The sequence below is a fragment of the Vigna angularis genome, chromosome 1 (assembly GCF_016808095.1).
Source record: "Vigna angularis cultivar LongXiaoDou No.4 chromosome 1, ASM1680809v1, whole genome shotgun sequence".
Classification (NCBI taxonomy): Eukaryota; Viridiplantae; Streptophyta; class Magnoliopsida; order Fabales; family Fabaceae; genus Vigna; species Vigna angularis.
Genome location: NC_068970.1, coordinates 6,325,669 through 6,349,255, shown reverse-complemented (window position 1 = coordinate 6,349,255; position 23,587 = coordinate 6,325,669). Strand labels below are relative to the sequence as shown.

The window sequence follows — 23,587 nt, the reverse complement described above, 5'->3', positions numbered from 1 at the left end:
TAATATTTAGCATAAGTCTATTTTTTCCTTCTAGACACAATTTATTATGATTTTTTTTTAAATATTTATATTTATGTTAGTTTTTTTTAATTGGTTATCTTTTTATCGTTTCCAAGGATTTTTTTTTAATCTTCCAAGGCTGCATGTATTAAAACGCAAAAAAAAGAAGTCATTTCAAAAAGTAAAATATATTTTAAAAATGATTTTATTTTACTTTTTAAAAAAGGTTATGTCTCACATAAAACTCGTTTTATTTTTATTTTTTTAATTAGGCTGTTTTAAAATTCATTTCAATTTTTTGAACATAAAAGTGTTTTCAAACACACTTTATGTTATATTTTATAAAATTAAAAGAAAATCAGTGTTTTAAAATGTATTTTTTATTAGCAATCGTATTTTAAAACAATTATTTTTTTAAACTAACTTTATCTATTTCAGCAATTAAAAAAAAAGTACTCTGAAAGCAAAAAGTTCCTGAAAAACTAAACTCTGAATAAATAGTTGGTCAGAATTTGATTCCCGGAATAACAAAAATTGAGATATTCCTATAGAAAGCAAATCAGGAATCACGATTTGAAACAGGGGTTGTAGATCGGAAGCTGGAGAAGAAGTTTGCACTGTTCCTTCAGCTTTTTCGAACAATGGCCAATCTTTCGGGTGCAGTCTCTGTTAGAAAGCCAATCACCCACGTCATTTTCGACATGGACGGTCTCTTGCTCGGTATTCCATCAATCTTTAACCCACATTCTGGTTTACCAACATAATTTCTTAAACACACATGAGTTTCAAGTTTTATTGTTTACTGACAGTGCTCTTGTTTTGTGATTTTTAAGTTGGATAAAATTTCTGCTGAAAACTTCTGTTGGTTTGGGAATTTGATTCTCTTGTAGACACTGAGAAGTTCTATACACAAGTCCAGGAAATGATACTTGCTAGATACAACAAAACCTTTGATTGGACCCTGAAGGCAAAGATGATGGGAAAGAAAGCAATAGAATCTGCTAGGATCTTTGTTGAAGAGACTGGAATTAGCAATTCGCTTAGTCCTGAGCAGTTTCTTGCAGAAAGAGAGGATATGCTGCAGTCTTTGTTTCCCACAAGTGATCTTATGCCAGGTATGTGGATTAACTAATGGAGATTAGACACCCTTATCTAATTAACTTAAAGATTGGTGTGGCTACAAACCACGGTCTGGTCTAATGGAAACAGAAACTGACATACATACATGGGAAGATGTAGCTTATGTATGTATCTCTTGTAGATACTTGGTTTGTTGTAACTTCTAAACATTAATTCTTGACGGAGGGGTGACCTGCTTATTTGTCAAAGGTTACTAATTTTTTTTTTTGTTTAAATGTACCAGTATGAATTAATAACCTGAAGTTTGAAAGTACAGAAATCTGTCTGATGATGATGATGATCATCATCTATTTAGTATGAATCCTATGAATGTTTTTGCTTATTTCTATAAACTTTTTCGTAATGTTTATCAAGATAAACCCTTTTCTTCTTCTTTCAACTCGTTTCATGACTAAATTTGTGTCATAAGCTCTCATGAGAGGTGTTTGGAATCAAAATAAGTTCTTTTTAACTTATTCTGATGAGTTTCAAGGCCAAATTTATGGCATAAACTCTTATGTGACTAGTTTATTGAATAACCACTCAATTAAATCTCTTATCGAAGCACATCCTAAACCTTAATTGAATAACTGTTTAATTAAGCTTATTTTCACAATTACACCCTGAATACTTAATTAAACATTTGAATATCTTAATGCCTTACAGAAAGCATTTGAAAAACAACTGATGCATGTATTATTATGTACCTTTGTCTTATTATTAAAGGAGTTCATCACATCACCTTTATTGATCACAGTAACTCATTCTAATATGTAGGTTCCACTAGTAGCTTGTCATTCTCAATGTAGAGAGACAAATAAAATGAGTTGATTTGTGTTTTACGATAGTCTTTTAGAAAATATAATTTTGGAAAACTGGAAATCATTTTTAGGTAGGAAAACTAGATTGCATCAAGGGATAACGTGAAGTTTTTGTCCTATAAACCATCTGACAGTGGACACACTTAAAGGATGACAGTATCCTATAAATCAGAGTTTATTATACACAAAACTATGTTTCCTTCATACACAGAGTAGGAACAGTAAAAGATATGCAGATAAAAAGAAGAAAAGGGGACACAAATTTGTTTACATTCGTTTGCCTCACTAACAGTACATTTAGTCCTTGGTCCACTACCAAATTTTACTATCCGGGTTACAAACAGTGTTTCCCAACACCCAAGTATTCTTTATACTTACCTCTTCAAAGTATTTTCTTATGCAAGCCTCTTAAGTTTTCGCACACTTACCAAAGTTAATACAATAAAAGATATCATCAGACTATTGATGAGTACAGCTATAATATATTATGAAGGTACATAAACTCAATATTTACAACAAGTTCAAAAAACATTTTTCTTAAATATTAGGAATAAATTTGAACAATAACTTTGGCAGCAATCGCTTTTCCTTTAGAGCAAATAGGATGTTTTTAGACTTGTAAAAATAGTTGTTGGAGGGAGTCTTCAATTCTTGAGAAGTGAGTTTTTTTTTTTTTTTTAATGTTGAAGGCCATCGAATGCAGGCTTTAAATGTTATCTCCTCACAACTGGATAGTCAAATGCATAAATAGGTTGTCTTAGAGAACTTCTTGTATTTTATCTGTGTATTAGGTAAACTTCCATTATGGTGAAATATATTCTTGCTTTCTGTGAGCAATTGTCTTGTCCACAATCACATTTATATGTTATCTAATTTTTTTCGGATCTTTCACTTTTTTGATGTAGTAAATAAGTAAAATTATCGGTTAGTTCTTCTAACTTGTTTCACCCTCTTGGTTTCAGTAGTTCACTTATCTTTCTTCAGTCTTTGATCAATTAAGCTGTTATGCATAAAGGTTCATAATTGGTCATCACCTTGCAGAATTGAACCTTTAAACTTGTAATTGTTCTTTGTTTAATTTATGCATCCTTGTTTAATATAATTGGGCATCTTCCATCCTTTTTATAGACACACGTGGTAAAAACTTGAAAAGATTCATCTCAAAATGGATCTACATGGGTTGGGATGCGAAGAAATTATGTAGGGATATATGTCTGCATCTCAAAATGGATCCTTGTTCAATATAATTGGGCATCTTCCATCCTTTTTATGGACACACATTGTAAAAACTTGAAAAGTTTCTTCTCAAAATGAATTTACTAGGAATGAGAAGAAATTATATAGTGATATATGTGGATTGAACGTCAGAACTTGTACCTTCTTTAGTGTAGTTATAAGTTTTGAATTCATAAAATTCTTATTAAATGTATTTCTATCATAATTTTTGTAGCTGGTGGATGCTTCTGTGTGCTACTGATATTACTGGCATCTTATTTCAGTCTTCAAGTAGATTTGTTTTAAAATGCTTGTATTGGTTTGATGGTTATGCTATTGAAAATCTGTTTTTAAGGATGGATACAATTCCTTCCTTGTGCCATTTTAGCTTCATTATGTTACTACACCTCAAGATATTCGGCATGGAAGTTCTTTTTCTCATGATATGTTCTTCATTTTCAATCGGAAGTGTACATACTTGTCATATAAAAGCTCCCAATTATTCAAGATTCAATTTTCTTGTTAGGCATGGGATCTCTAAGGGGGTTCCTCCACCCAACCCACCCACTTACTGCATAAATTTTTGTGTCATTGAACTATAATAATAGATCTCAAACTCAAACTCATAAACTTCCTTATGTGCTCAAAGATTATTGTTAACTAAACTAGTCATTTTATTGTGAAAGCCTTAATCTGTAGTAAACTTGTCAGCCTCAATAGACTAGGTATATATATATATGTACTTAAATATACGAGTTATGTGTTCTTTGCAATCATGTGTATTATTGATGTCATGCGCCATTTTTCTCTCTCATAGGTGCCAGCCGTTTAGTCAAACATCTACATGCAAACGGAGTTCCAATTGCTGTGGCAACTGGGTACACTTCAACCATCTCTTTTGTGTATTTGATTTTATTTGTTGTAAGCTATTTACCATTTATTGTATTTTTGTGGAGAGGGAGGGGTTAAGAAGGTATTTATTACCTGCTATGCTAATATCTGTTTCTAAGGATTTGTTATGCAAAGTGTTTTGACAATTTGCCCCACAGTTCTCACAGGCGACATTTTGAATTGAAAACTCAAAGACATCATGAAATCTTCTCTTTGATGCATCATATTGTCCTTGGTGATGATCCAGAAGTTAAACAAGGGAAACCTTCTCCGGATGGATTTCTTGCAGCAGCTAAGAGATTCGAGGTATACCAATTTATGAATGTGGTTTACTTCTTGACCAAATTGTCCGATGATTAAGAGATTACAAATGCCTTTTTTCTTTTCCTAGGTTGAATATGGGATTTGGTTTGTTTTACTACTGTATTTCTGACTTTGTTAAGTTTGTAGTCACACATGGTGATGTAGTTTATGTTGAATTGATGTTCAACAGGGTGGACCAGTTGATCCTTGTAACGTTCTTGTTTTTGAAGATGCACCCGCAGGTGTTCTTGCTGCTAAAAATGCTGGAATGTAAGTGGATGAAAGCATTGAATGATATTTTATATTGTCATATTTTTAAATTTAAATGCAACAGACTGTGGTTTCCAAAATACGTCAGCACATGATAGAATGGATAGATAATTTTGTGCAAGATTTAGCAGTTTCAGATCCTGCGTTATTACTCGCACGGAAGGTGGTTACAAATGTCTGCATGATATATATAGAAATATCAATGATCAGGCTGGAATTGATGAAATCTGTGTTTTCTGTACTCAAATTCTTCAAGCTAACAATTATGACAAATTGCATCTTTCTATTGTATATATGTTATTAGACTCTTTCCATTCTCACTCACTCTCTCGTATATTGTGTACATGACTCTGCACATATAATATCTTTATTACATTTGTGTTTGAGGAGTAAAAACCATAGCATATGAATATCGGAAGCTGGGTAACAGATTGCACTGTCTTTCATGTTCTTGTGATAGCTAAGTTTGAATGTTAATTAAATGCGAGTGGCAGTTGATAATGTTTACAAGCAAAATAGCCAGCGAAGCATGAATGCTCGTCACAATTTTCCAGTTAATAAAATGATATTCCTACCATTTATGCAACCTCTAGGTTTATTTTTGTCTATTAAATTTAACATTTACTAGGTTATAGACTATGGCTATCCTCTTATTCAAGGGTGATTGATTTTCCCCCTAAAAATCTCTCGCACTGTTTTGGTTCACTGATAGATAGAAATTAGCATAGAGATGTTAGAAAACTCAAAACTGGAGCTAGTTCACAACTTACTTTTGGATCTTATAACTTTCCTCACAATAACAAGTCATCAGTCTGACTGTGTTGAGCAATTAAATAATATTATTTGAAAATTGTAAATCATTAGTGACCAGACTCAACAGTGTGGTCCCTCATAACACCAAATGATGATGTTATTTACACGTTCCTATTTCTTATGACGCATTTGTTATCCATTAGTTGCATGTTATTATGATCAAACATGAATACTTTGTCCAATTCTAACATTATTTTCAATTTGTTAATCTTTTCTGGTTACGTATTATGCAGGTCTGCTGTTATGGTCCCTGATCCAAGGCTGGACAAATCATTTCACGATGCAGCAGACCAAGTTTTGAACTCACTGTTGGGTTTCAACCCTAGTGAGTGGGCTTTACCTCCTTTTGAAGATAATGCTAGCTAGCTAGCTGAACTTAGTTTTCTCTTACTTGCCGTCCATTTTTACAGCGAACAGAAAAGGCTGCATTTGTTTTGTACAACTAAATGACGAGTAATTAATCCATTCTCATAGATTATAGAACCTTTATGTTATTGTTCTGTGTGAATTACTAAATCAATATCGATTTGTGAGATCGTGAAAGTCGACATCATTTGCATATTTCTCTCGTGGCATGAAGCGTAAAACGTGATTGATTCGGTTTATTTAGAACGAGTACTTCTCCGTTGTTGTTTCATTGTCAAAATCAAATTGACGGTGATGTTATATTTTTCTTGCTTACCTTCACACTATTATTAATTACAGAAGACAACAAGTCGTTGTAGTTTTTAAAAATTTGTCCTATTTATATCACTACACATTTATGTATCGGTTCAAATATTCACAGTAAACCATTAAAAGTATAAAATAAAATAATTGATTGAAATTTCACTGTCAATATAATTATTAATACGGGAAACTCTAATTGCAAAGATAAAGCAGTTACACACTAAAATATGTTACTGACTAACTCAATGTGTAAGGAATTTCCACATTTTACTTTCATGAAACTGACAACTGACAATGTCCATGTTTATACTTGTCCCATTGCACGTGAATACCATATGCAAGCAATGAAAGGTGATTTCAGAAAAGGTTACTAAAATTCATGTCAACCAGGTCGATAAATACAAAGAATTTGTGTCCACAAACTTCCAATGAACACTCACATAAGAAAAATATAATAAGGGAAAATAAAGTAATTTTAAGAGGTAAAAATAATAATGTATGTCTTAACTATTAATTTTTTGTTGTGGGAGAAACTAAGAAGATTTTTTATATTAAAAAACTTATTTTACTTTATATATTTTTTTATGAACATTAAGTCTTAGAAAAATTGATTGCATTTGAGGAGTTTAATAATATCTGGAAATTTTAAGAAAAAAAAATCATGAAATAAAATTAGTTTATGCATAAGTTAATGGAATTTTTTTTCTCTTTTTCTAAAAAATTACAGATTATCAAAGCAGGTCCTGCTTTTCATATGGCACAAGAAAAAAATTAGGGTAACCATGAAAAGAAACTGGTTAATGAATAAAACCTTTGTGAAAGTAGATGAAAGGCCTCTGCAAATTGGAAGGTTAGTTTGAGTGTCCCTTTGACCAGTTTCAATTCAATGGAAATGAGTTTGTTTTCGTTTATGGTTGATTAGTTCTCTTTTGTCATACACTGTGTCTTCTTTTTAGCAAAATGAAGAACAAATTAACCAACCTAAATTTTTCTCCTACGACTTTTGGCCGCAATCAATTCTTCAACAGTTTAATGTATGTGTAGTCTTTTTTGGCTGATCATGAGGTTGGTCCTAATCAACTAGCTTTATTAGTTAGATGTTTAATTATACCAAAAGTTAATTAAACAAAAAGCCAGTGTCTTATATCTCTTTAGCTGACGTTTTACCGTTTGAATTTAAAGTTACTTTATCCTCTATGGGAGCAATTGCAACAGATAACAATATAGCAAAAGTGAATGTCCACAAACCTATAATCTACACCTAGTGAGAAACATAAAAGAGAATTATAGTAAAACATAGAAATTGTGAAAAGTGACAAATCTTGATCTAGTGTTCAGATAAATAAAATGTCCAAAAAAACATTGTTGTCATAAAGTAGAACAAAATATAATGAAAATCATTCATCAAATTTTATGAGATTAAATTAACTTCTGCTGGGAAATCATTAAAAATAATCCTTGTTATCCAATAACCTTTTAATCTTATATCTTTATTAGAAATGAAAAAGGTGAATGACACATGTTAACTGAATAGTAGTGTCAAAGAATAGTAGTGTCAAATTGAGTTTAGTATGCGTTTTTGTCGCCTAAAATCACTATTCATTAGAATTTGTTTACCAGTTTTTATGGTTTGTAAATTTGTTTTCAAAAAATGTCTTATTTATATTTTAAAACGAAAAATAAGGTCAAATATAATTATAAACATGTATTCAGTAATTAACAATAGGTTGAAAAGGTTAATTACATCAAATTTTACACACACAAGGGTATTTTGTAAATCATAATCAATTGCATTCTAAAACTACGTATGAGTTTTGTTTAAAAAAAATATAAAAAAGCTAAATTATGCTTATTCATTACGACTTTATTTTATAAAGAAATCATTATTAAGATAAACGACTTTTAATTTAACCTTTGAAGCTTGAGTCATGCAAAGATATTAATGTTAAAGTTTAAATAATAACTCTCAATTAATTACTTAATCAAAGTCATGCAAATAACATATTATCCTGACGAAAATATGACAAAATTGAAGTCAACTTAATCAACTGAAGTCGTGAAAAGTTTTAAACAACTTATTCCAATGTTGTTGAACAAAATCATTAAAGTGTGTGATGATTTTTCTTCTATTTATAATAAAGTCAGTATTCTATTTACAACAAAGTCATATTATAAAAGAAGACTTCAACTTTTTTATACCAAAGTCATATTTTGTATTAACGACTTCTACTTACAGTTTTATTCTTTTATTTTAACTTGTAGAAATTGTATTCACTTTTTTTATTCTTTATTATTTATATATTTTAAATTTTATAATTTTTATGTGTCTTTTAGATTTTTATATAAACACATCTTGTAATTTTAAACTTTATCTTAATAATAATGGTTTATCTTTTCTTAAATTCTTATACAATCATATAATATTTATATACTTTTTAATTTGTGATATTTGTTAAAAATTTAATTAATGAACTAAAAATGTTGTTTCTTTATTTCTTTTAATACTTACAATTTGTTATGTTTTTTTTTTAAAAAACGTAGTTTTTATTTTAAAATTTTAGATAATTTTATTATTAAAACTATATTTACAAAATTTATTTACCTCAATAAACAAATATATGTATATTTTCAATTTTAATTTACTAATCAATTTATTGTGAAAATATTATTATATAATTTTAATAATATATAAATTATTCATCGAACTATTAAAAATATGAAATTAAAATTTATCTTACCATAATTATATAATAATATTTTTTAATGATTTGATTAATAAATTAAAATAAAAAATACATATACTTATTTGTTAAAAAAATAAATTTTGGAAATATATTTTTAAAGATAAAATTATCTAAATTTTTTTAAATAAAAACATGTTTTTATAAACTAAAAGAAATAAAAAATATTATTTTTAATTCATTAAATAAATTATTAACAAATATTTCAAAATAAAGAACCTATAAAATATATATGATTATATAAAAATTTAAGAAAACATAAAAAAAAAATTGAAAGATATATTAAAAAAATAAGTTAAAATTTTTAAAAAAGAAAAGAATTATAAAATATAAAAAAAAAAATTAAAGTCCTATGATAACAGTACCACTTCTTTGAAATAAAAAATATATATATAACTATTAATATAAAAATTTGAGTGTAGTCGTGAGTGAAAAATGCACTTTTATATACTAAAGTCATCATCCATAAGTACGATTTTAATTCAAAAATCATCGCACTAAAATTGTCATTGGGAAACACGATTTCTTATACCGTCACCCAATTCCACGACTTTAGTGTTCTAAATTTGAAAGAAGTTTAATCCTCACAACTTCAGCTTTACCATATTTTCTCCAAATACACTTTCATTAAGTATAATTAATTAAGTTAAAGTCAATAATTCTTCCTCATGATTTTAACATTTTCATTAAAATTGTCATTTCTTTACACGACTTAAACTCCAAAGGTCAGAAGTGTCCATCCTTATGACAATTTTTATAGAAGGAAGTTAGTAGGTATGATTTAGCCTTCTTCATAATTTTTTTAAAACGGGACTCAAATATGTAATTTTAGATTGTAATTGATGCTGATTTGTAAAAGAAACCCACATATCAATCTTGTGCTTATGTAAAAATAATTAAAATTGTTTTATGAAAACCTACACTCGCACCAATTTATACCAAAATATTTTTTTCTCAGTGCTAAGAATGAAGAGTAGTTTTAGTCCATGATACCATGAATTGCTAACAGGGGCTTTTATTCGTACAACAACACAAAGACTTTACAAGTACTTCTACTTGGACTATTAGCCAGTAACCAGCATTTCTTGCTGACATTATCACACGTTCCTGATCTTAAAACACATTTTCTACTTTAAGTCCAATTTATTTCATTAGTTTCCATGTTTTTTTCCTATACATGCTCAAAACATCCCCCTATACCATAGTCGTAGGTTATCATCGCTTATGCTCCTGTTGAACCTTTTCTTGAGTTAGTCTTGGTTGGAATTATACGAATTCTCTTTGCCACACGTACAAAATCCCTAATTAATAATACATATGAATCAGTTGCTGCATAATAATTATAAGCAAGGATGAGTTTATATACTTTCTTGCTGTTTTTCCTGCAATCTGCATAGTTTTTAATGGAAATATCTATCTTGAAAAAAACTGATAAGATTTTAATTATAACTTGTAAACAACATAAACAGCGTCATCTAAAAACTGGTTAAAAATAAATGTTCATTTCCCTTATGTGGCCTACATAGTATTAATAAGGATGAAAGGTAATTGTAAATGAGAAACATAAAAAGACATAACTAAGGAAAAGAAGAAGTATTAGGGTAGCAATAATATTAATAAATATGTGCTTACTTCCAGCTAAGGTCACCGACTAGAAGAAGATCGTTCTCCATGTCTTCATAGGCAATAAGGTAGCCAGGAATGACATTCGAAAGGTCAAAATCATCACTGTCTCCAGCGTTTTCCACAAACATTTCGCGTAGGGCTTTGGCCAGACTTTGGTAGCTACCATGGCTATGGAGGCTGATGCGCTGGCAGATGGAACGACCCTCTAGCACAACTGTTACAGCGGGAACCACGGTGGAGACAAGATCATCGTCCTCAAGCCCAGGAAAGCCTTGGAATTTGTTGTCAGAATTGGTGGTGGTGGTGGTGTTACCGACATAGAAAGCCAAAGAAGAGGAAGTTGAAGCTGCGCCCGTGATCTGTCTTCTCTCTTGCCATCTCTGTTTCAACAAGTCTTGTCTTTGGGGGTCAAAGCTGTTCATTGTATCAGAAACTTATTTTTTTCTGTCGAGAAAAGAAGAAAGTATAATAATGAAGTTTATGAAAGAAAAAAGATGGTACTAGAATATATTATTTGTATGCTCGAAAAGACTGCAAATGGTTGGGTGTTAATGCAGCATGGGAGGGAGAAATGAAGGCCTTAAGGTGTAGAGTAGATCAAAAGTGAAAAGGGTTAACTTAAATGGAGTTTGGTAAAAGTTCAGATCATAAAGAGGTGGTGATCAAATCTGATGAAGTGTTGTTGAAAAATGAAATATATAGATATGCAAGAGAGAGAAAGAGAGATAGCACGAATGTCGGGAGAGGTCAGATAGGTGTCTAGAACCCACCCCAGCCTCGTGGCTTCGTTTTCCCTTTTCAAGACCATTTATTGGAGTCCCCTACCTCTTAAAACACTCTTTAATAATAACTTCTAACAATGTGTGTTGGACTGAAATTCATGCTTTCAATTTTCCCACTTAAGTAAATTGTTACTGTTATGTACATTTTTTCCTCCTGTGTTTTCATTTTTTCTTCATGAGTCACGAGAGAGAATTAAGTTAGATAAATGAGTGGTAGGAAAAGTACGTGATTGAAAAAAGGGTGGGGATGTTTGCTTGTGATTGCAAAATAAGTGTTACCATAGATTATTAAGTTCATCTCAACACAGTTGAGGAGTATTAAATATTAGTGTTGCATTTACATTTATGGTAGATCTTATTATCAAGATGAATTACAATAATACAACTTTTATGGGGATAGCCACAAAAAAATATTTTAAATGTGTCGACAAAAAGCAAACTTAGCTATGCCCACGAGATTCCTAAAGAAAGGTTAAAACAACATTGAAAGTTGCACTGTGCACGAGCAGTGGAGACGACCGCGCTACGGTAGCTGAACGGTTTGCTACATAGAAGAACCCAAGTTTTGAGTTTAATTTGCTCTCCATCACTGAAACCTTTGGAACAGAAACATAGAATTAGTATATAATCACTTTGAATGCATATATGTAGCACGAAAAATGATGAAATGGCATAATTTGCTTACTGAAGTACTCTATATAATTCACTCCCACTGTTTCATTAAATAGCATCGACTTATAATGTAAAATGGGAAGGGCCAAGTTCCAAGTTCCAAGGATTAGTATGATTTTGTTGACCTTAATCACTTTTAAGTGTAAAATGAGAAAGTCTGATTTGATTGAGTATTATTTTAGCAACATGGAGACTTGCCTTCAAACTTCAATGCTAAGCATATAGCTAGCAAATTTTGTCATGTTAAAGAAAATAATTCAATAAATAGCAGCTATTGTTTTAATAATTCTAACTTACATAGTTAACTCAGTGGCTCTCACATGTAGCATGCAATGAAAGAGAAAACATGAAACAATAATCATCATTGTAAGGATGGAACGATTAGATTGATAATTTCCATATTGAGTATTTTGAAAATTTGTTGGCGGGCACCAAAACCACATAGGAACACAAGTTTCGATTTTCGGGTGACAAATTGGCTTTATCAACCACGCAAGCAACCTCTTGTGCTGCAACTTGGGATCATAAATTCTTAACTTTGGGATTCGATGTTAAGCGGAGTTTCTGTCACTTGTCTCTGCAGAGACACTGGAGTGGTTGCATATGGATTTTTTCTTTCATATAAAAAAGCAAATTGTAAATTTTAATTAATTATTAAATAGTTTTATGTTAATTACAATATAAGTTGTGAAATATCAATATAGTGTGCGAATTCTGACATTTATAATTGTGCAAGCAATATTAACTTATGTTGATATTGTTATTTATTATCTATGATATATTGGTGTTGAGTTCAAGGTTGTTTTACCCCACAAATGATATTGTTTATTTCTTGAAAAAGTCCATATTTTATGCTATTAAAATTTCATAATTTGTGTGAATTTACTAAAAATATATGTGTACTACATTTCCAATTTGAATTATCCTACTAATCGTTTCGTTTAAAAATAAAAGGAGGTAATAGTGAAAGTCATTTGTACAAAATATTGAATTCTCCAATTGTACATTTTAAAATAATTCATAAAATTCTAAACAGTAGATTTGTAAGAGAAAAAAAATCACCTGTTACATTTATTACATTAACCTTCCAATATATCTTACATGTCCAAAAATGATCTTCCGACTGGGCCGAACCGAAGAGTAAAGGTATAACGGATCTGAATTATTAGTAAGTTATGTGCTTTTTTACTTAACTTAACCCATCTATCTTGTTGGTGTAGACCAGATTTGTCAGCTTTTGTTTTCTAAGTTTATACTAATATAATTTAAAACAAAAATTGAAACGATGATACTTGTTCTAATACTCCTTGTAATTTTCATGCCAAAATAATAATGTTTGAACGATACTATTCATTTTGGGTTTCAATTTTGAAAGCCCAATGAGAATTTGACTTGTCCCGGAAGGGCCAGTTCGCCAGCCGCAGGCATTATGGTGCCCGAATAAGAGAAAAGGCAAAGAGAAAGACATGGCTGATGATGAAGAAGAAATGAGCAAGTGTGAGATGGAGAAAAAAAAAGGTTAAAAGGAAAAGGAATATCAGGTGGAGAAAAAGGTAAAATAGGAAATGCAAATAAAAAATTATTCGATTTTGTTGTGTTTGGAATAGGTAAATGCTATTTTATTTCAATAAACAATTACTTATATAATGGATTAAAATTACAATCATTTTAGAAGTAATATTATGATAATTAAATTAAGTTGTGTTTTGGGATGTAGGATAAATTAGTTGTTTAATGTTATATAAGTCGTTTAGGGTTAAAAAGCTGTTTTTAAATCTAACTATTTTCGTCATTATTTGTTTAAATGATTTAGTAAATCTAAATTACTTCTCTTTCTACTTCATACTTATATTTATAGATTTTAAAGTAAATTTTTCATTAATAATGACTTACAGTCCAATTATGAATAATTATATCTTATTTTTAAGTTGATTAATATTAAAGTTAATTGTATTGATCATTAACTTATCAGTTTAATTTTTTGATCGTCTAGTTTTGATAATGACTCACTTAATGATCTGAATTAAAATTGATTATTTTATTAATAAGTAATTACTATATTTTAAATTTATAGATGCAAGTAAACCTTTTTGTTTTTCAGGATTTTGTTACAAACTTTATTACAAACACAAAAACTTATTTTGCAAACACTCATCTTAAAATTTAAATTGGATGTTGCTCCCTCCACCACACCAAGTCCCTACACCTCCTCGTTATTTTTTTTATTCCAGAAATATCCTACACCTCCCCATGTTGCAACCCTAGGTTTTGAAAGCTGATCAGAAACAATGGTGCAGAAATACCATACTGCAGCGTCTCAGTCTGATAATAAATCCATTCATGTCTGAAGATTCAAACTAAGTAAAATGAACGTGACTCAATATAAAGTCTAAAAGCATACGTAAAATGAATATCAGACTTTAGGTAGCTACTAGCATTTGTGACTGTAACAATCCAAATCCCATTAGTATATATGTATATACGTCGAATGAGTCATGTTGTAATATAAATTAAACTAATTAAACTTATTACTAACAAATTTGTTTTCTATTTTAATAACCTCTTATTCGTGCTCTGGTAAACCAACTTACCACCGGAGGTCTTAACGATCCTGTGCTGGTTTGATTTTGTGGATTTTGTTGCATAGCTATGGCGCTTGCGGTAGGTGAGACGTTGTACCATTGTTTCTGATCAGCATTCAAAACCTAGAGTTACTACATAAGGATAGGTAGGGTATTTCTGGAATAAAAAAAATTAATGAGGAGGTGTAGGGACTTGAGGTGGTGGAGGGAAACACCCATTTAAATTCTACATACTCCAATGTGAGAAAAAAAGGACACTTTAGTGAAAGATCGTATATAAGCCCAGTGGGCTGCTAAAAGGGCCTGAATCTGAATTTCGTTTTACACTTCGCTGGCCCGTGGTTCAAAACCCTAGTTACCAGTTTGTGCCCTCGCAGCTTCATAGTAGCAGGTTTCAGTTACGATCTCGTAGAGCATAGCATAACATTCTACTATGGCTGTGAGTACCTTCTCATTCCCTCTCTCGTTCATCATCTTCCATGCATTTCATTAACATAACCCGCATCTCCATAACTGAGCGTTTCCGATTTTACCTCTGCTTCTGGCACTAAGCCAATGTTGTTTGAGTATAGAAGATCACAGTGTGTGATTGATTGTGCCTTATTTTCTAATTTGTTTAAGTTTCATTTTTACTTCGTGTTTTGCAGACTGTACCAGTTAATCCCAAGCCTTTCTTGAATAATTTGACTGGGAAGCCAGTAATTGTGAAACTCAAATGGGGAATGGAGTACAAGGGTAAGTTGCTTTGTTAAGGATCATTTTTTCTACTGTTATTTCACTGCTAAACGCTTCGTTTCAGTGTGTATTCCTTAGGTCGTCAGATACTGCATGGATTTCATTTTGTTTATCATGTCTTCCATGTTTTTTTTTTCAGGGTATCTGGTTTCTGTTGATTCGTATATGAACTTGCAGGTATATATTTATGTTAAATTCCGAGGATTTTGTTCCCGTAAAATAATCATATTTTCAGCCTCTTGTCTTAGTTGATATATTTTTTTTAATCTCTTAATATCTGAATTTCTCTATAGCTGGCAAACACTGAGGAGTATATTGAGGGACAGTTTACTGGAAATTTGGGAGAAATTTTAATCAGGTAAATTCCCATTAACTATTCTTTATGCCTAGTGGTTTTTGTGTTTTGCTATTGCATAAGGGTTTGTTAGACCCCCTTCGATTTTGTTCATGGAATTGAGAATGTGAAATTGTGGTAACATGTCATGTTAGACTATAGAGGTCCTCAAGTCATGAGAATTGAAAGCTAACAGCAAAACATTTCTTCCCTGCAGTTCACTTTTATAATGTGCTGCATAAAATTATTTTTTGTCTTTGTCGTCTTTCTTTATCCTGTATTACGCATCTCATATGATGGTATTAATATATATGGTGGAAGTATAAAGATTTTTCAATAGCATGGTATAGAGGTGTAGTTGCTCTGGTCACCATATGCACTGCCGTCGTGTTACATTTCACTCTATCAGCCAAAGTTACAGCATTTTGTATTGTACTGATGGTGTTAATGATCCCGTGAATGGCCTTCTATGTTAACGTGTTAGAGGGGTATTTTATGGAGGTATTTTTTATTATTTTTTTGGGTACTAAAATGATTTCAGCTTATTGAATTTTCTTTCAAAGTTTATACCTATACCTCACTTGTCTCCTCTTCTACCTTGCGACTATTGCACAAACCCAGTGCAACTCTATGACAATTAGAGGTGTCATTTGAGCCCTTGATTCATAGGCTGGCCCTGGCTCCCTTTGAAACTAAACCCTATATTTTAGCCCACTCAACGGGGGGCTTTTCTAAAGTCCCATCCCCTTAAACCCCATGTAAAGTGGGTTGGGATAGAGATGGGTTGGGATAGAGTTAGGATGGGGCTGACCCTAAAACTAAATTCGTTATCTCTCTTTTGCTTCTTGTCGATCATGACTCACTTCTTGTCGATCATAACTCACTCCTTCTCGATCACAGCCCACTTCTTCTCGATCATAACTCACTGGTCCAAGTTTCATCGTGCTCTCTCTTCCAGGACAAAATGTATTTCTTTTTTGTCAATTGATTAACTAATACAATGTGATATTCATATGACTATGCTTAATTAGATTCATATAGGTTCGTATCACTCTGTATATTCTTAAACAAATTTTAAGAAAGTATTTCAAAATGTTTTTAGTACTACTAAATGTAATAATTAGACCTCCAAAACACAATGTTTATAGTTTTAATTAAAAAATATTTATATGGAAACTGATAATATGTTGATATAACGAAATTATTGATTGACATTACTCAATCATATCATCAATTAACATATTCAAACTAAGATAAAGTAATAAAAAAAATATAACAATGCCAACAAATATATTTAAATGTAATAAACTAAAAAATATATATATTTTGTAATCAATATAACATTTGAGTCTAACCGAAACAATAATTTTAACTTTTAAATATAATTAATTTTTTTTCTAATATGTTATTATAATAAATACTCCAATTCATCCATGAAAGACACTTACACTCACTAATAGGTCCTCACTATAATTTTCATGTAAATAAATATAAGTATTTATGTATCAAATGTAAAAAGTATATGAATTTGCTTATCAAATATCAAATACGCATAAATTACTTACATTATAAATTTTTTAAATATTTATTTTCATGAAGAATTTAATTAGCGATTTGATATTTACTACATGCAAGGTGATTTTTTTTTTCATTTATATCCTTTTCTTTCTTTCATCTTTATTTTTTTTCAAAATTATTGTATCTTAGGACACATCCATAACAAAGTAAGGGCCAACTCTTGTTCATCAACTCATTAAGCACAAGCGTTGTCTTTGGTGCGGCCAACAACATTACCCTAGCAACAAGTTAACCTTGTTATCTTAATGTTCATTCAATTTGAACGGCTTCATTCCGAACAGAGCAACAGTTGTAGGTCGCTCTTGTGGGTGAAGCAGTTACATGCATTCCTTTTGAAGGTGTCGTGGCTTCAGGATTAGGACTAGACCCTGTTTGTTGCAGTGCCCTTGTGACTGTTTATTCAAAACTTGGTGAACCTGAGTTAGATTTGTGAGCAATACAGAAAGGCGTGTTTGGAAGTTTATTTTTTGGTTGGCTTTATAGTATTAGTGGGAGGGTTGTTGCCATTAGGCTCATTTTTTTGTTAGTGGCCTGTGATTGCTTATAATTATCTATAGGAGTCTCTTGATTGATTAGCTTAGTTCTGCTGAAACTTTACTTGATAGAATGCTCTCTTCTTTATAAATTGCATGAGGCACAAAATCTTTTTGTTTTTTAATGTTCAAAGATATCAGTACTCATAACTGCTTAGTTCCATTGAGTAAGGAAAATAATTATATCTCAAACATATTTGATGATTCGTTGCAGCTTTAGTTGTTTATTTTCTCTTGTCCTTCTGAAGGACTACTGTTTGAGTTATTAATATGTTTTCTAAATGTTTACAAGAACAATGAGGCTAAATTGGAAAGCAGTGGATAAATCTTGTCTATGCTGTTTCTCTATTACACTTAATCTCAGTTAGTCTTGGTTTTTGTTAAATATACAAACTGTAATGATAATAGTTTATTATTATATTTTTTTCATGGTAAAAGAAAAGGCCCTGGTCCTAATCCATAGGGTCTTGTGGATATTTTCGTCCTATGAGTTTTTTCAATAACGACTTTTTAGTTTTTTGGACTTTTTTGGTCGCAATCTATGTGGGTCAAGGCCAAGTTGTATGAGATGGACCAAATTACTGACAATCACTGTGTGACCCTCTGGTAACTCTCAGGCAATCAATGCCGCAGTTTGCTAGTTTTTTTTTTTATCTTCCATGTTTCATTCTCATATTTTCAGTTATTTCTTGTAAACTTGTTCTTTTATTCTCATCAATCTTCGATTTTGCTCTTAATGCTCTCTTTGTTCCATCAATCTTCGGTTTTGCTCTTAATGTTCTTTGTCCCATCAAAATTTTGTTCTCTTTGTCTCTTAATGTTTATTTCTTGTAAACTTTCTCTTATTTCATTGTTTGTATTTGTAGATGTAACAATGTTCTCTACCTTCGAGGAGTGCCAGAGGATGAAGAAATCGAAGATGCAGCAGAAGACTAGATTGATAGAAATACTAATTGTGATGAGAAACAGAACTAACATTCACCTGCTTTTGTATCTTCGGTGTATGTTTTTGTAGTTATGTTTTTAAATCAATGATGATGCCCTCGTGAATATTGGGTGCTTTATGTGCAAGTTGTTAGCAATCCTTTAGGTGATTCTACATCAATCGGTTACTGCTCCATGCTTTTCATCCTATTAAAATACGAGTAAGGACTGGGCTTATATTTTAAAGAATCATTCAGCCCATTATTCTTATTATTATTATAGAAAAAGCTGACATTGTTTGTTGACTGGGATTAAGGGAGTTCATACATAATACATTATCACCAGGCACATCTATATAATCCAGATACAATATAATAATAAGTCAAAGTGAATTACAGTCTTTATGGTGGTAAAATCACGAATTTTCAAATTTTAAGATGATGACATCTGTGTTCCTAAGATGTAACTGGATTTGATTTTGTTCTCTGAAATTACAATATAATATTATGTAGTTCTTAAATTTAGAGCCTCTTTCATTATGGTTCTCGAACTAAAGACTAAGTATAAATACATTGATCAATTACATTTTTTCTTTTGAATGGAAAAATTGGGCATCATAAATTCATACTAATGCCAATCACTTCCCTTTTTCTCCTGAAAGCAAAATTGAATCTCATTGTAGAAGTGTTTATTAGCCGAAAAAATTTATGACAACTGAAAATATTAATTTCAAAAACCACATGAACGGAAAAAACTAAACTGATAAAAAAAAAACCTTGAAAAATCGGATTGTTTTAATTGAATTAAACCAGATTTGATGTAAGAAACTGACTCCATTTACAATCAACTTTTTTATTTATAATACTTGAATAAGTTTTGGATGATCAAATTTTATTTTAAGTATGTGATATTTCTTTCTTAAAATCGTGTTCATATAAATTAATAATTTTCCTTTTGTTTAAGTTTAATATTAAATTTCTTTCATTGTTAATATTAGCATTATATATCATTAAAGAATGCAAAAACGTATTGATTATGACAAACAAATATTAAAAAGACAAAAAAAAAAAATTAAACACGTTTTAAAGATTAATGCTACTCAATTGAAAAAAAAAATGAATGGTAACTTAACAAAAAAAAAGTGGTCCAAAATGTAACTTGAAACTTATTTAAGTGTTTACATTCATAAATTTATTACAATAACTTAGAGAAAAATCTTACTGTGAAACTTAACCCTTGACCTTTATTTAAAATTGACAAAAAAAATTCATTCCTCCTATTAAACTTACACAGATCTTTAATGATATATCGATAATTTTTGTATCACTTGTCCATTTATAATATTAGAATTTTGAATAGATAAATCTATAATATTTTTCTCTCTTGAAACATCTTTTTTTATCCCCATCTAGAATATAATAAAAAAAAATCTAATTAATAATATTGAAATAAAAAATAAAAAATAATTAAATTAAATTAAGTGGGTTGGTGAACCAACCCGGCTCACCACGAATTCAATCCAAATGAGCCAGGTTCTAAGTGAGCTAGGTTGAAAACTAATCCGTATAAAAAAATTACATTTTTTCAAACTCAACCCGACTCAAATCCGTGGTGCGCTAGATCGACTCACGAGTTAAATCCATTTTGACTAATTATATTAGGATGTTGTTCCCTCCACCTCCCCAACCTTCTGCAAAAAAAAATGTAATTATAAAAATAACCTTTTTTACTTTTAACCTTATTTATTTACTTTAAACTCAAATCGTATCTTTTTACCCATTTTTACTTTTCACTCAGCCCCACCTCCCAACTCTTCTTCTCTCTCTTTCTAGATTCTCACCCCGAACTCCACCACATCCGTTTGTTTTAATTACAAAAATATTAATATAATAAAATTATATATTTCATATAATTAAACTAATAAATAATTTTTTATATAATTATAAAATTGTTAAAGAATACAAAAACCATATATAAAAAATATATATTATACAAAAACATTAAAACAAAAAACTAATTATATATAACTGCAAAATACAAAAAAATATAAATATAAACTAATAACAATAAAGATCTTCAAAAATACATTATAAAAATACATAAAAAATATATTAAAAAATAATACATCAAAACATATAAATTACATTATTAAAATATCTCCAAAATTAATATAAAAAAATAAACTAATGAAAATAAACTGGAAAATCAACATGTAACTTTAAACGGATGTGAGCATCCATCAACGGATGTCAACATCCGTTTAAGGCAAAACGGATGTGAGCGTCGGTCAACGGATGTCAACATCCGTTTAAGGCAAAACGGATATCAACATCTGTTTTCCCTTAAACGGATGTTGACATCCGCTGAGGGATGCTCACATCCGTTTCAAGATTATACGTTTATTTTTTTAGGATTTATTACGCACCTTCACGACGAATCCTTCAAGCACCACCACACCACCACCACACACCGATCTTGGCACGGCTCATCAATTGCTTCCACCACCACTTGCAATCTCTTACTAAGCACACCAGCTAATGAAAGTCCACCACACTCTGAGACCACAATTCTATCAATATTAAAGAATGAGAGGAAGAAGTGGAACGTGAAAAAGAGGAAGAAGAGCACAATGAAACAATGAGGGGATGAACGATAAAGATAAAGAAGAGTTGTCGCTGCATATATGTAGAAGATTGGAGTTAGAGGTTAAAAAATATTAACCCTAAAATTTTACTAAAGGTAAAATAGGAATGTGAAAATAAAGAAAGAGATAAAACATGAATGAGGTGGTGGAGAGAGCAAGGAGTGGTGGTGGAGGGAGCAACACCCATTAGTGTATATTGGTATTAGACCAACTTAGTTTCTTTTGAAGATGTTACATTTATAAGTTTTGAATTTTTATTTTCTTGTATATATACTCTATTTCTCTAAGTGTATAAACGATACGTATTTATCTACATTTTTTTATATATTTCACGGATTCTTTTTATAGATATTGCAGGTTTTGCAATAAATAGAAAACGGAAACATTAAAAGCTAATTGGTAAAATAAGTTTTTAACAATATTTATATTGTGCTAAATTGATTTACAAGTTTCCTCTTATACAATTGTTTTGAATCCAGTTTTTATAAACTTTTCTCACACTACAATTAATCGAATACATTATGTATTAAATTTATCAAAGTTTATTCACTTTTATTTTATTAAATAAATATCAATCATATTTCTTCGATAGAATCAATATTTTTTCTTATTTATTTTGTAATTTTAATTTTAAAAAATTGTCTGGTATTTTATGTATTGACAACGTATTCATTATATCCACTCAAAATAAATTATATTAATATTTATATTCGTAACACTTGAGTGTAATGTATTCATCGAAATGTTAGATTATTTAATTTAATTGATTCCATAAATAATATTCAACGTCATTTACATGTACACCGAAAAAGTTATTTAGAGTCAAACATGGTATTACTCAATGTTTTTGTGTGAAAGAAGAAAATTAGAAAGTTGGGTGAATTGATGATAAATAATAGAGATGTTTAATAATAATAAAAAAAACTATTACTTATTGATAATTAACCTATCTACGTTTGCATAAGAAACAAAAAGTTTTTAATGTTTGGTAATTGTGGCTTAATTGGTTTTGTATGAAAATTTATCAAAGAGGCGAATAATAGTTTAGCAGAAAAATCCGATAAATCATGGTTAGGTGAAGATTAAGACCAATAACAACTTCCTAATGTGGACTTTCACGTCTCAACAAATATATATATATATATATATATATATATATATATATATATATATATATATATATATATATATATATATATATATATATATATATATATATATAAAGGAATGGACACACAGTTTGTGTTGTGTGGGTGAAATTTTGTATGAAAAAATTACAATAATAATAATAATAATATATTAAGTTTAATTATAAAAATAAAATACTAATTTAACATTTTAATCTATTAAAATGTTTATTTTATTTTATTATATTTATAAAATCTCTCACAAACTTTAATAAAGTTGATAAACTTTACTTTTAATTCAATTCATTGATATTTTCTCAAATTCATGGTTACAAATAAACGCACTTTAAAGTTGGGTAGCCACATGCTTCATGCATCACAAAATCTCTACCAACTTCCCCAGCTTTTCATACATTACAATAATGTGATGTGATATCATCTCTCATATCCTAATTAATGATATTTTAAACTTTAAAAAGTAATAATTAAATAAATAAAAAAACTCCTAAAATTTGTATCGTCATAAATATTCGAAAACGTTTTGGTATCTAATATACCGAAAACAGTTTAAGATTATATAAAATACCACCGATCTCAATTAAACTTAAAAAACGAAGCTTTTTGTCTGAAACATGAGCGAAGATCTCTTAAAATTAATTTTAAACTGGTTAATAATAATAAATAAATTAAAATAAAACTTCTACTCTCTCAAGAATGTTATATAAAGAAAGATATATTTATATATTTTAAATGAAATAATGTTCATAATTTTATATTTTACCAAATCCAAAGAAATATAAGTTTTTATTCAATTTGTAACCTTATGTTAAATGTAAAAACTAAATCTATTAACGTTTTTAACGGTCAAATGACAATCTGTCACACTTGTATTTGGTGTACATATATATACTATTTGTTAATGAGAAAAGCTCTCTCATTTTCTCTAGCTCACGTCCCATACTCTCTACCCATCTCTCTTTTCATTTCATTCTCTCATACACCTAGAAGTCTAATACCTTATTAGTTATAAATAGGAAAATCTTTCATTTCAAATACGGTTTTCCTTAATTTAATTACAAAAACAAAATTGAATTAAATTCACATTAAATGTTATTTTGATTTGATGGAACAAAACAGGACAAAGTATTTTATTTTGTATAACTACATAATTGTATATAAAACAGTTACCAGCTCAGCTCTATTTATAA

General features: G+C 29.9%; 3 protein-coding genes across 4 annotated transcripts; 2 read left to right on the top strand and 1 right to left on the bottom strand.

Moving 5' to 3' along the window:
- Positions 1-487: 487 nt before the first annotated feature.
- On the top strand, positions 488-5,926 carry LOC108322112 ((DL)-glycerol-3-phosphatase 2). 2 transcript variants are annotated; one of them, XM_017554095.2, is made up of 6 exons: positions 488-720; positions 834-1,115; positions 3,973-4,033; positions 4,205-4,352; positions 4,540-4,619; positions 5,666-5,926. In XM_017554095.2, the coding sequence occupies exons 2-6, from the start codon at positions 923-925 to the stop codon at positions 5,796-5,798; spliced, it is 615 nt and encodes a 204-aa protein (XP_017409584.1). In that variant the 5' UTR covers positions 488-720; positions 834-922; the 3' UTR covers positions 5,799-5,926. The 2 variants fall into 2 exon arrangements, with proteins under 2 accessions (XP_017409584.1, XP_017409582.1); XM_017554093.2 differs by having other exon boundaries at positions 489-720; positions 891-1,115.
- Positions 5,927-9,858: 3,932 nt separating this feature from the next.
- LOC108322163 (auxin-responsive protein IAA33) lies at positions 9,859-11,339 on the bottom strand. The gene is made up of 2 exons (XM_017554156.2): positions 10,475-11,339; positions 9,859-10,143 (listed from the first exon to the last, which is right to left on the bottom strand). The coding sequence occupies exons 1-2, from the start codon at positions 10,888-10,890 to the stop codon at positions 10,065-10,067; spliced, it is 495 nt and encodes a 164-aa protein (XP_017409645.1). The 5' UTR covers positions 10,891-11,339; the 3' UTR covers positions 9,859-10,064.
- Positions 11,340-14,791: 3,452 nt separating this feature from the next.
- Positions 14,792-18,789, top strand: LOC108322113 (probable small nuclear ribonucleoprotein F). Its single transcript, XM_017554096.2, has 5 exons — positions 14,792-14,943; positions 15,152-15,239; positions 15,379-15,416; positions 15,533-15,597; positions 18,551-18,789. The coding sequence occupies exons 1-5, from the start codon at positions 14,938-14,940 to the stop codon at positions 18,618-18,620; spliced, it is 267 nt and encodes an 88-aa protein (XP_017409585.1). The 5' UTR covers positions 14,792-14,937; the 3' UTR covers positions 18,621-18,789.
- The last annotated feature ends 4,798 nt before the right edge of the window (positions 18,790-23,587 follow it).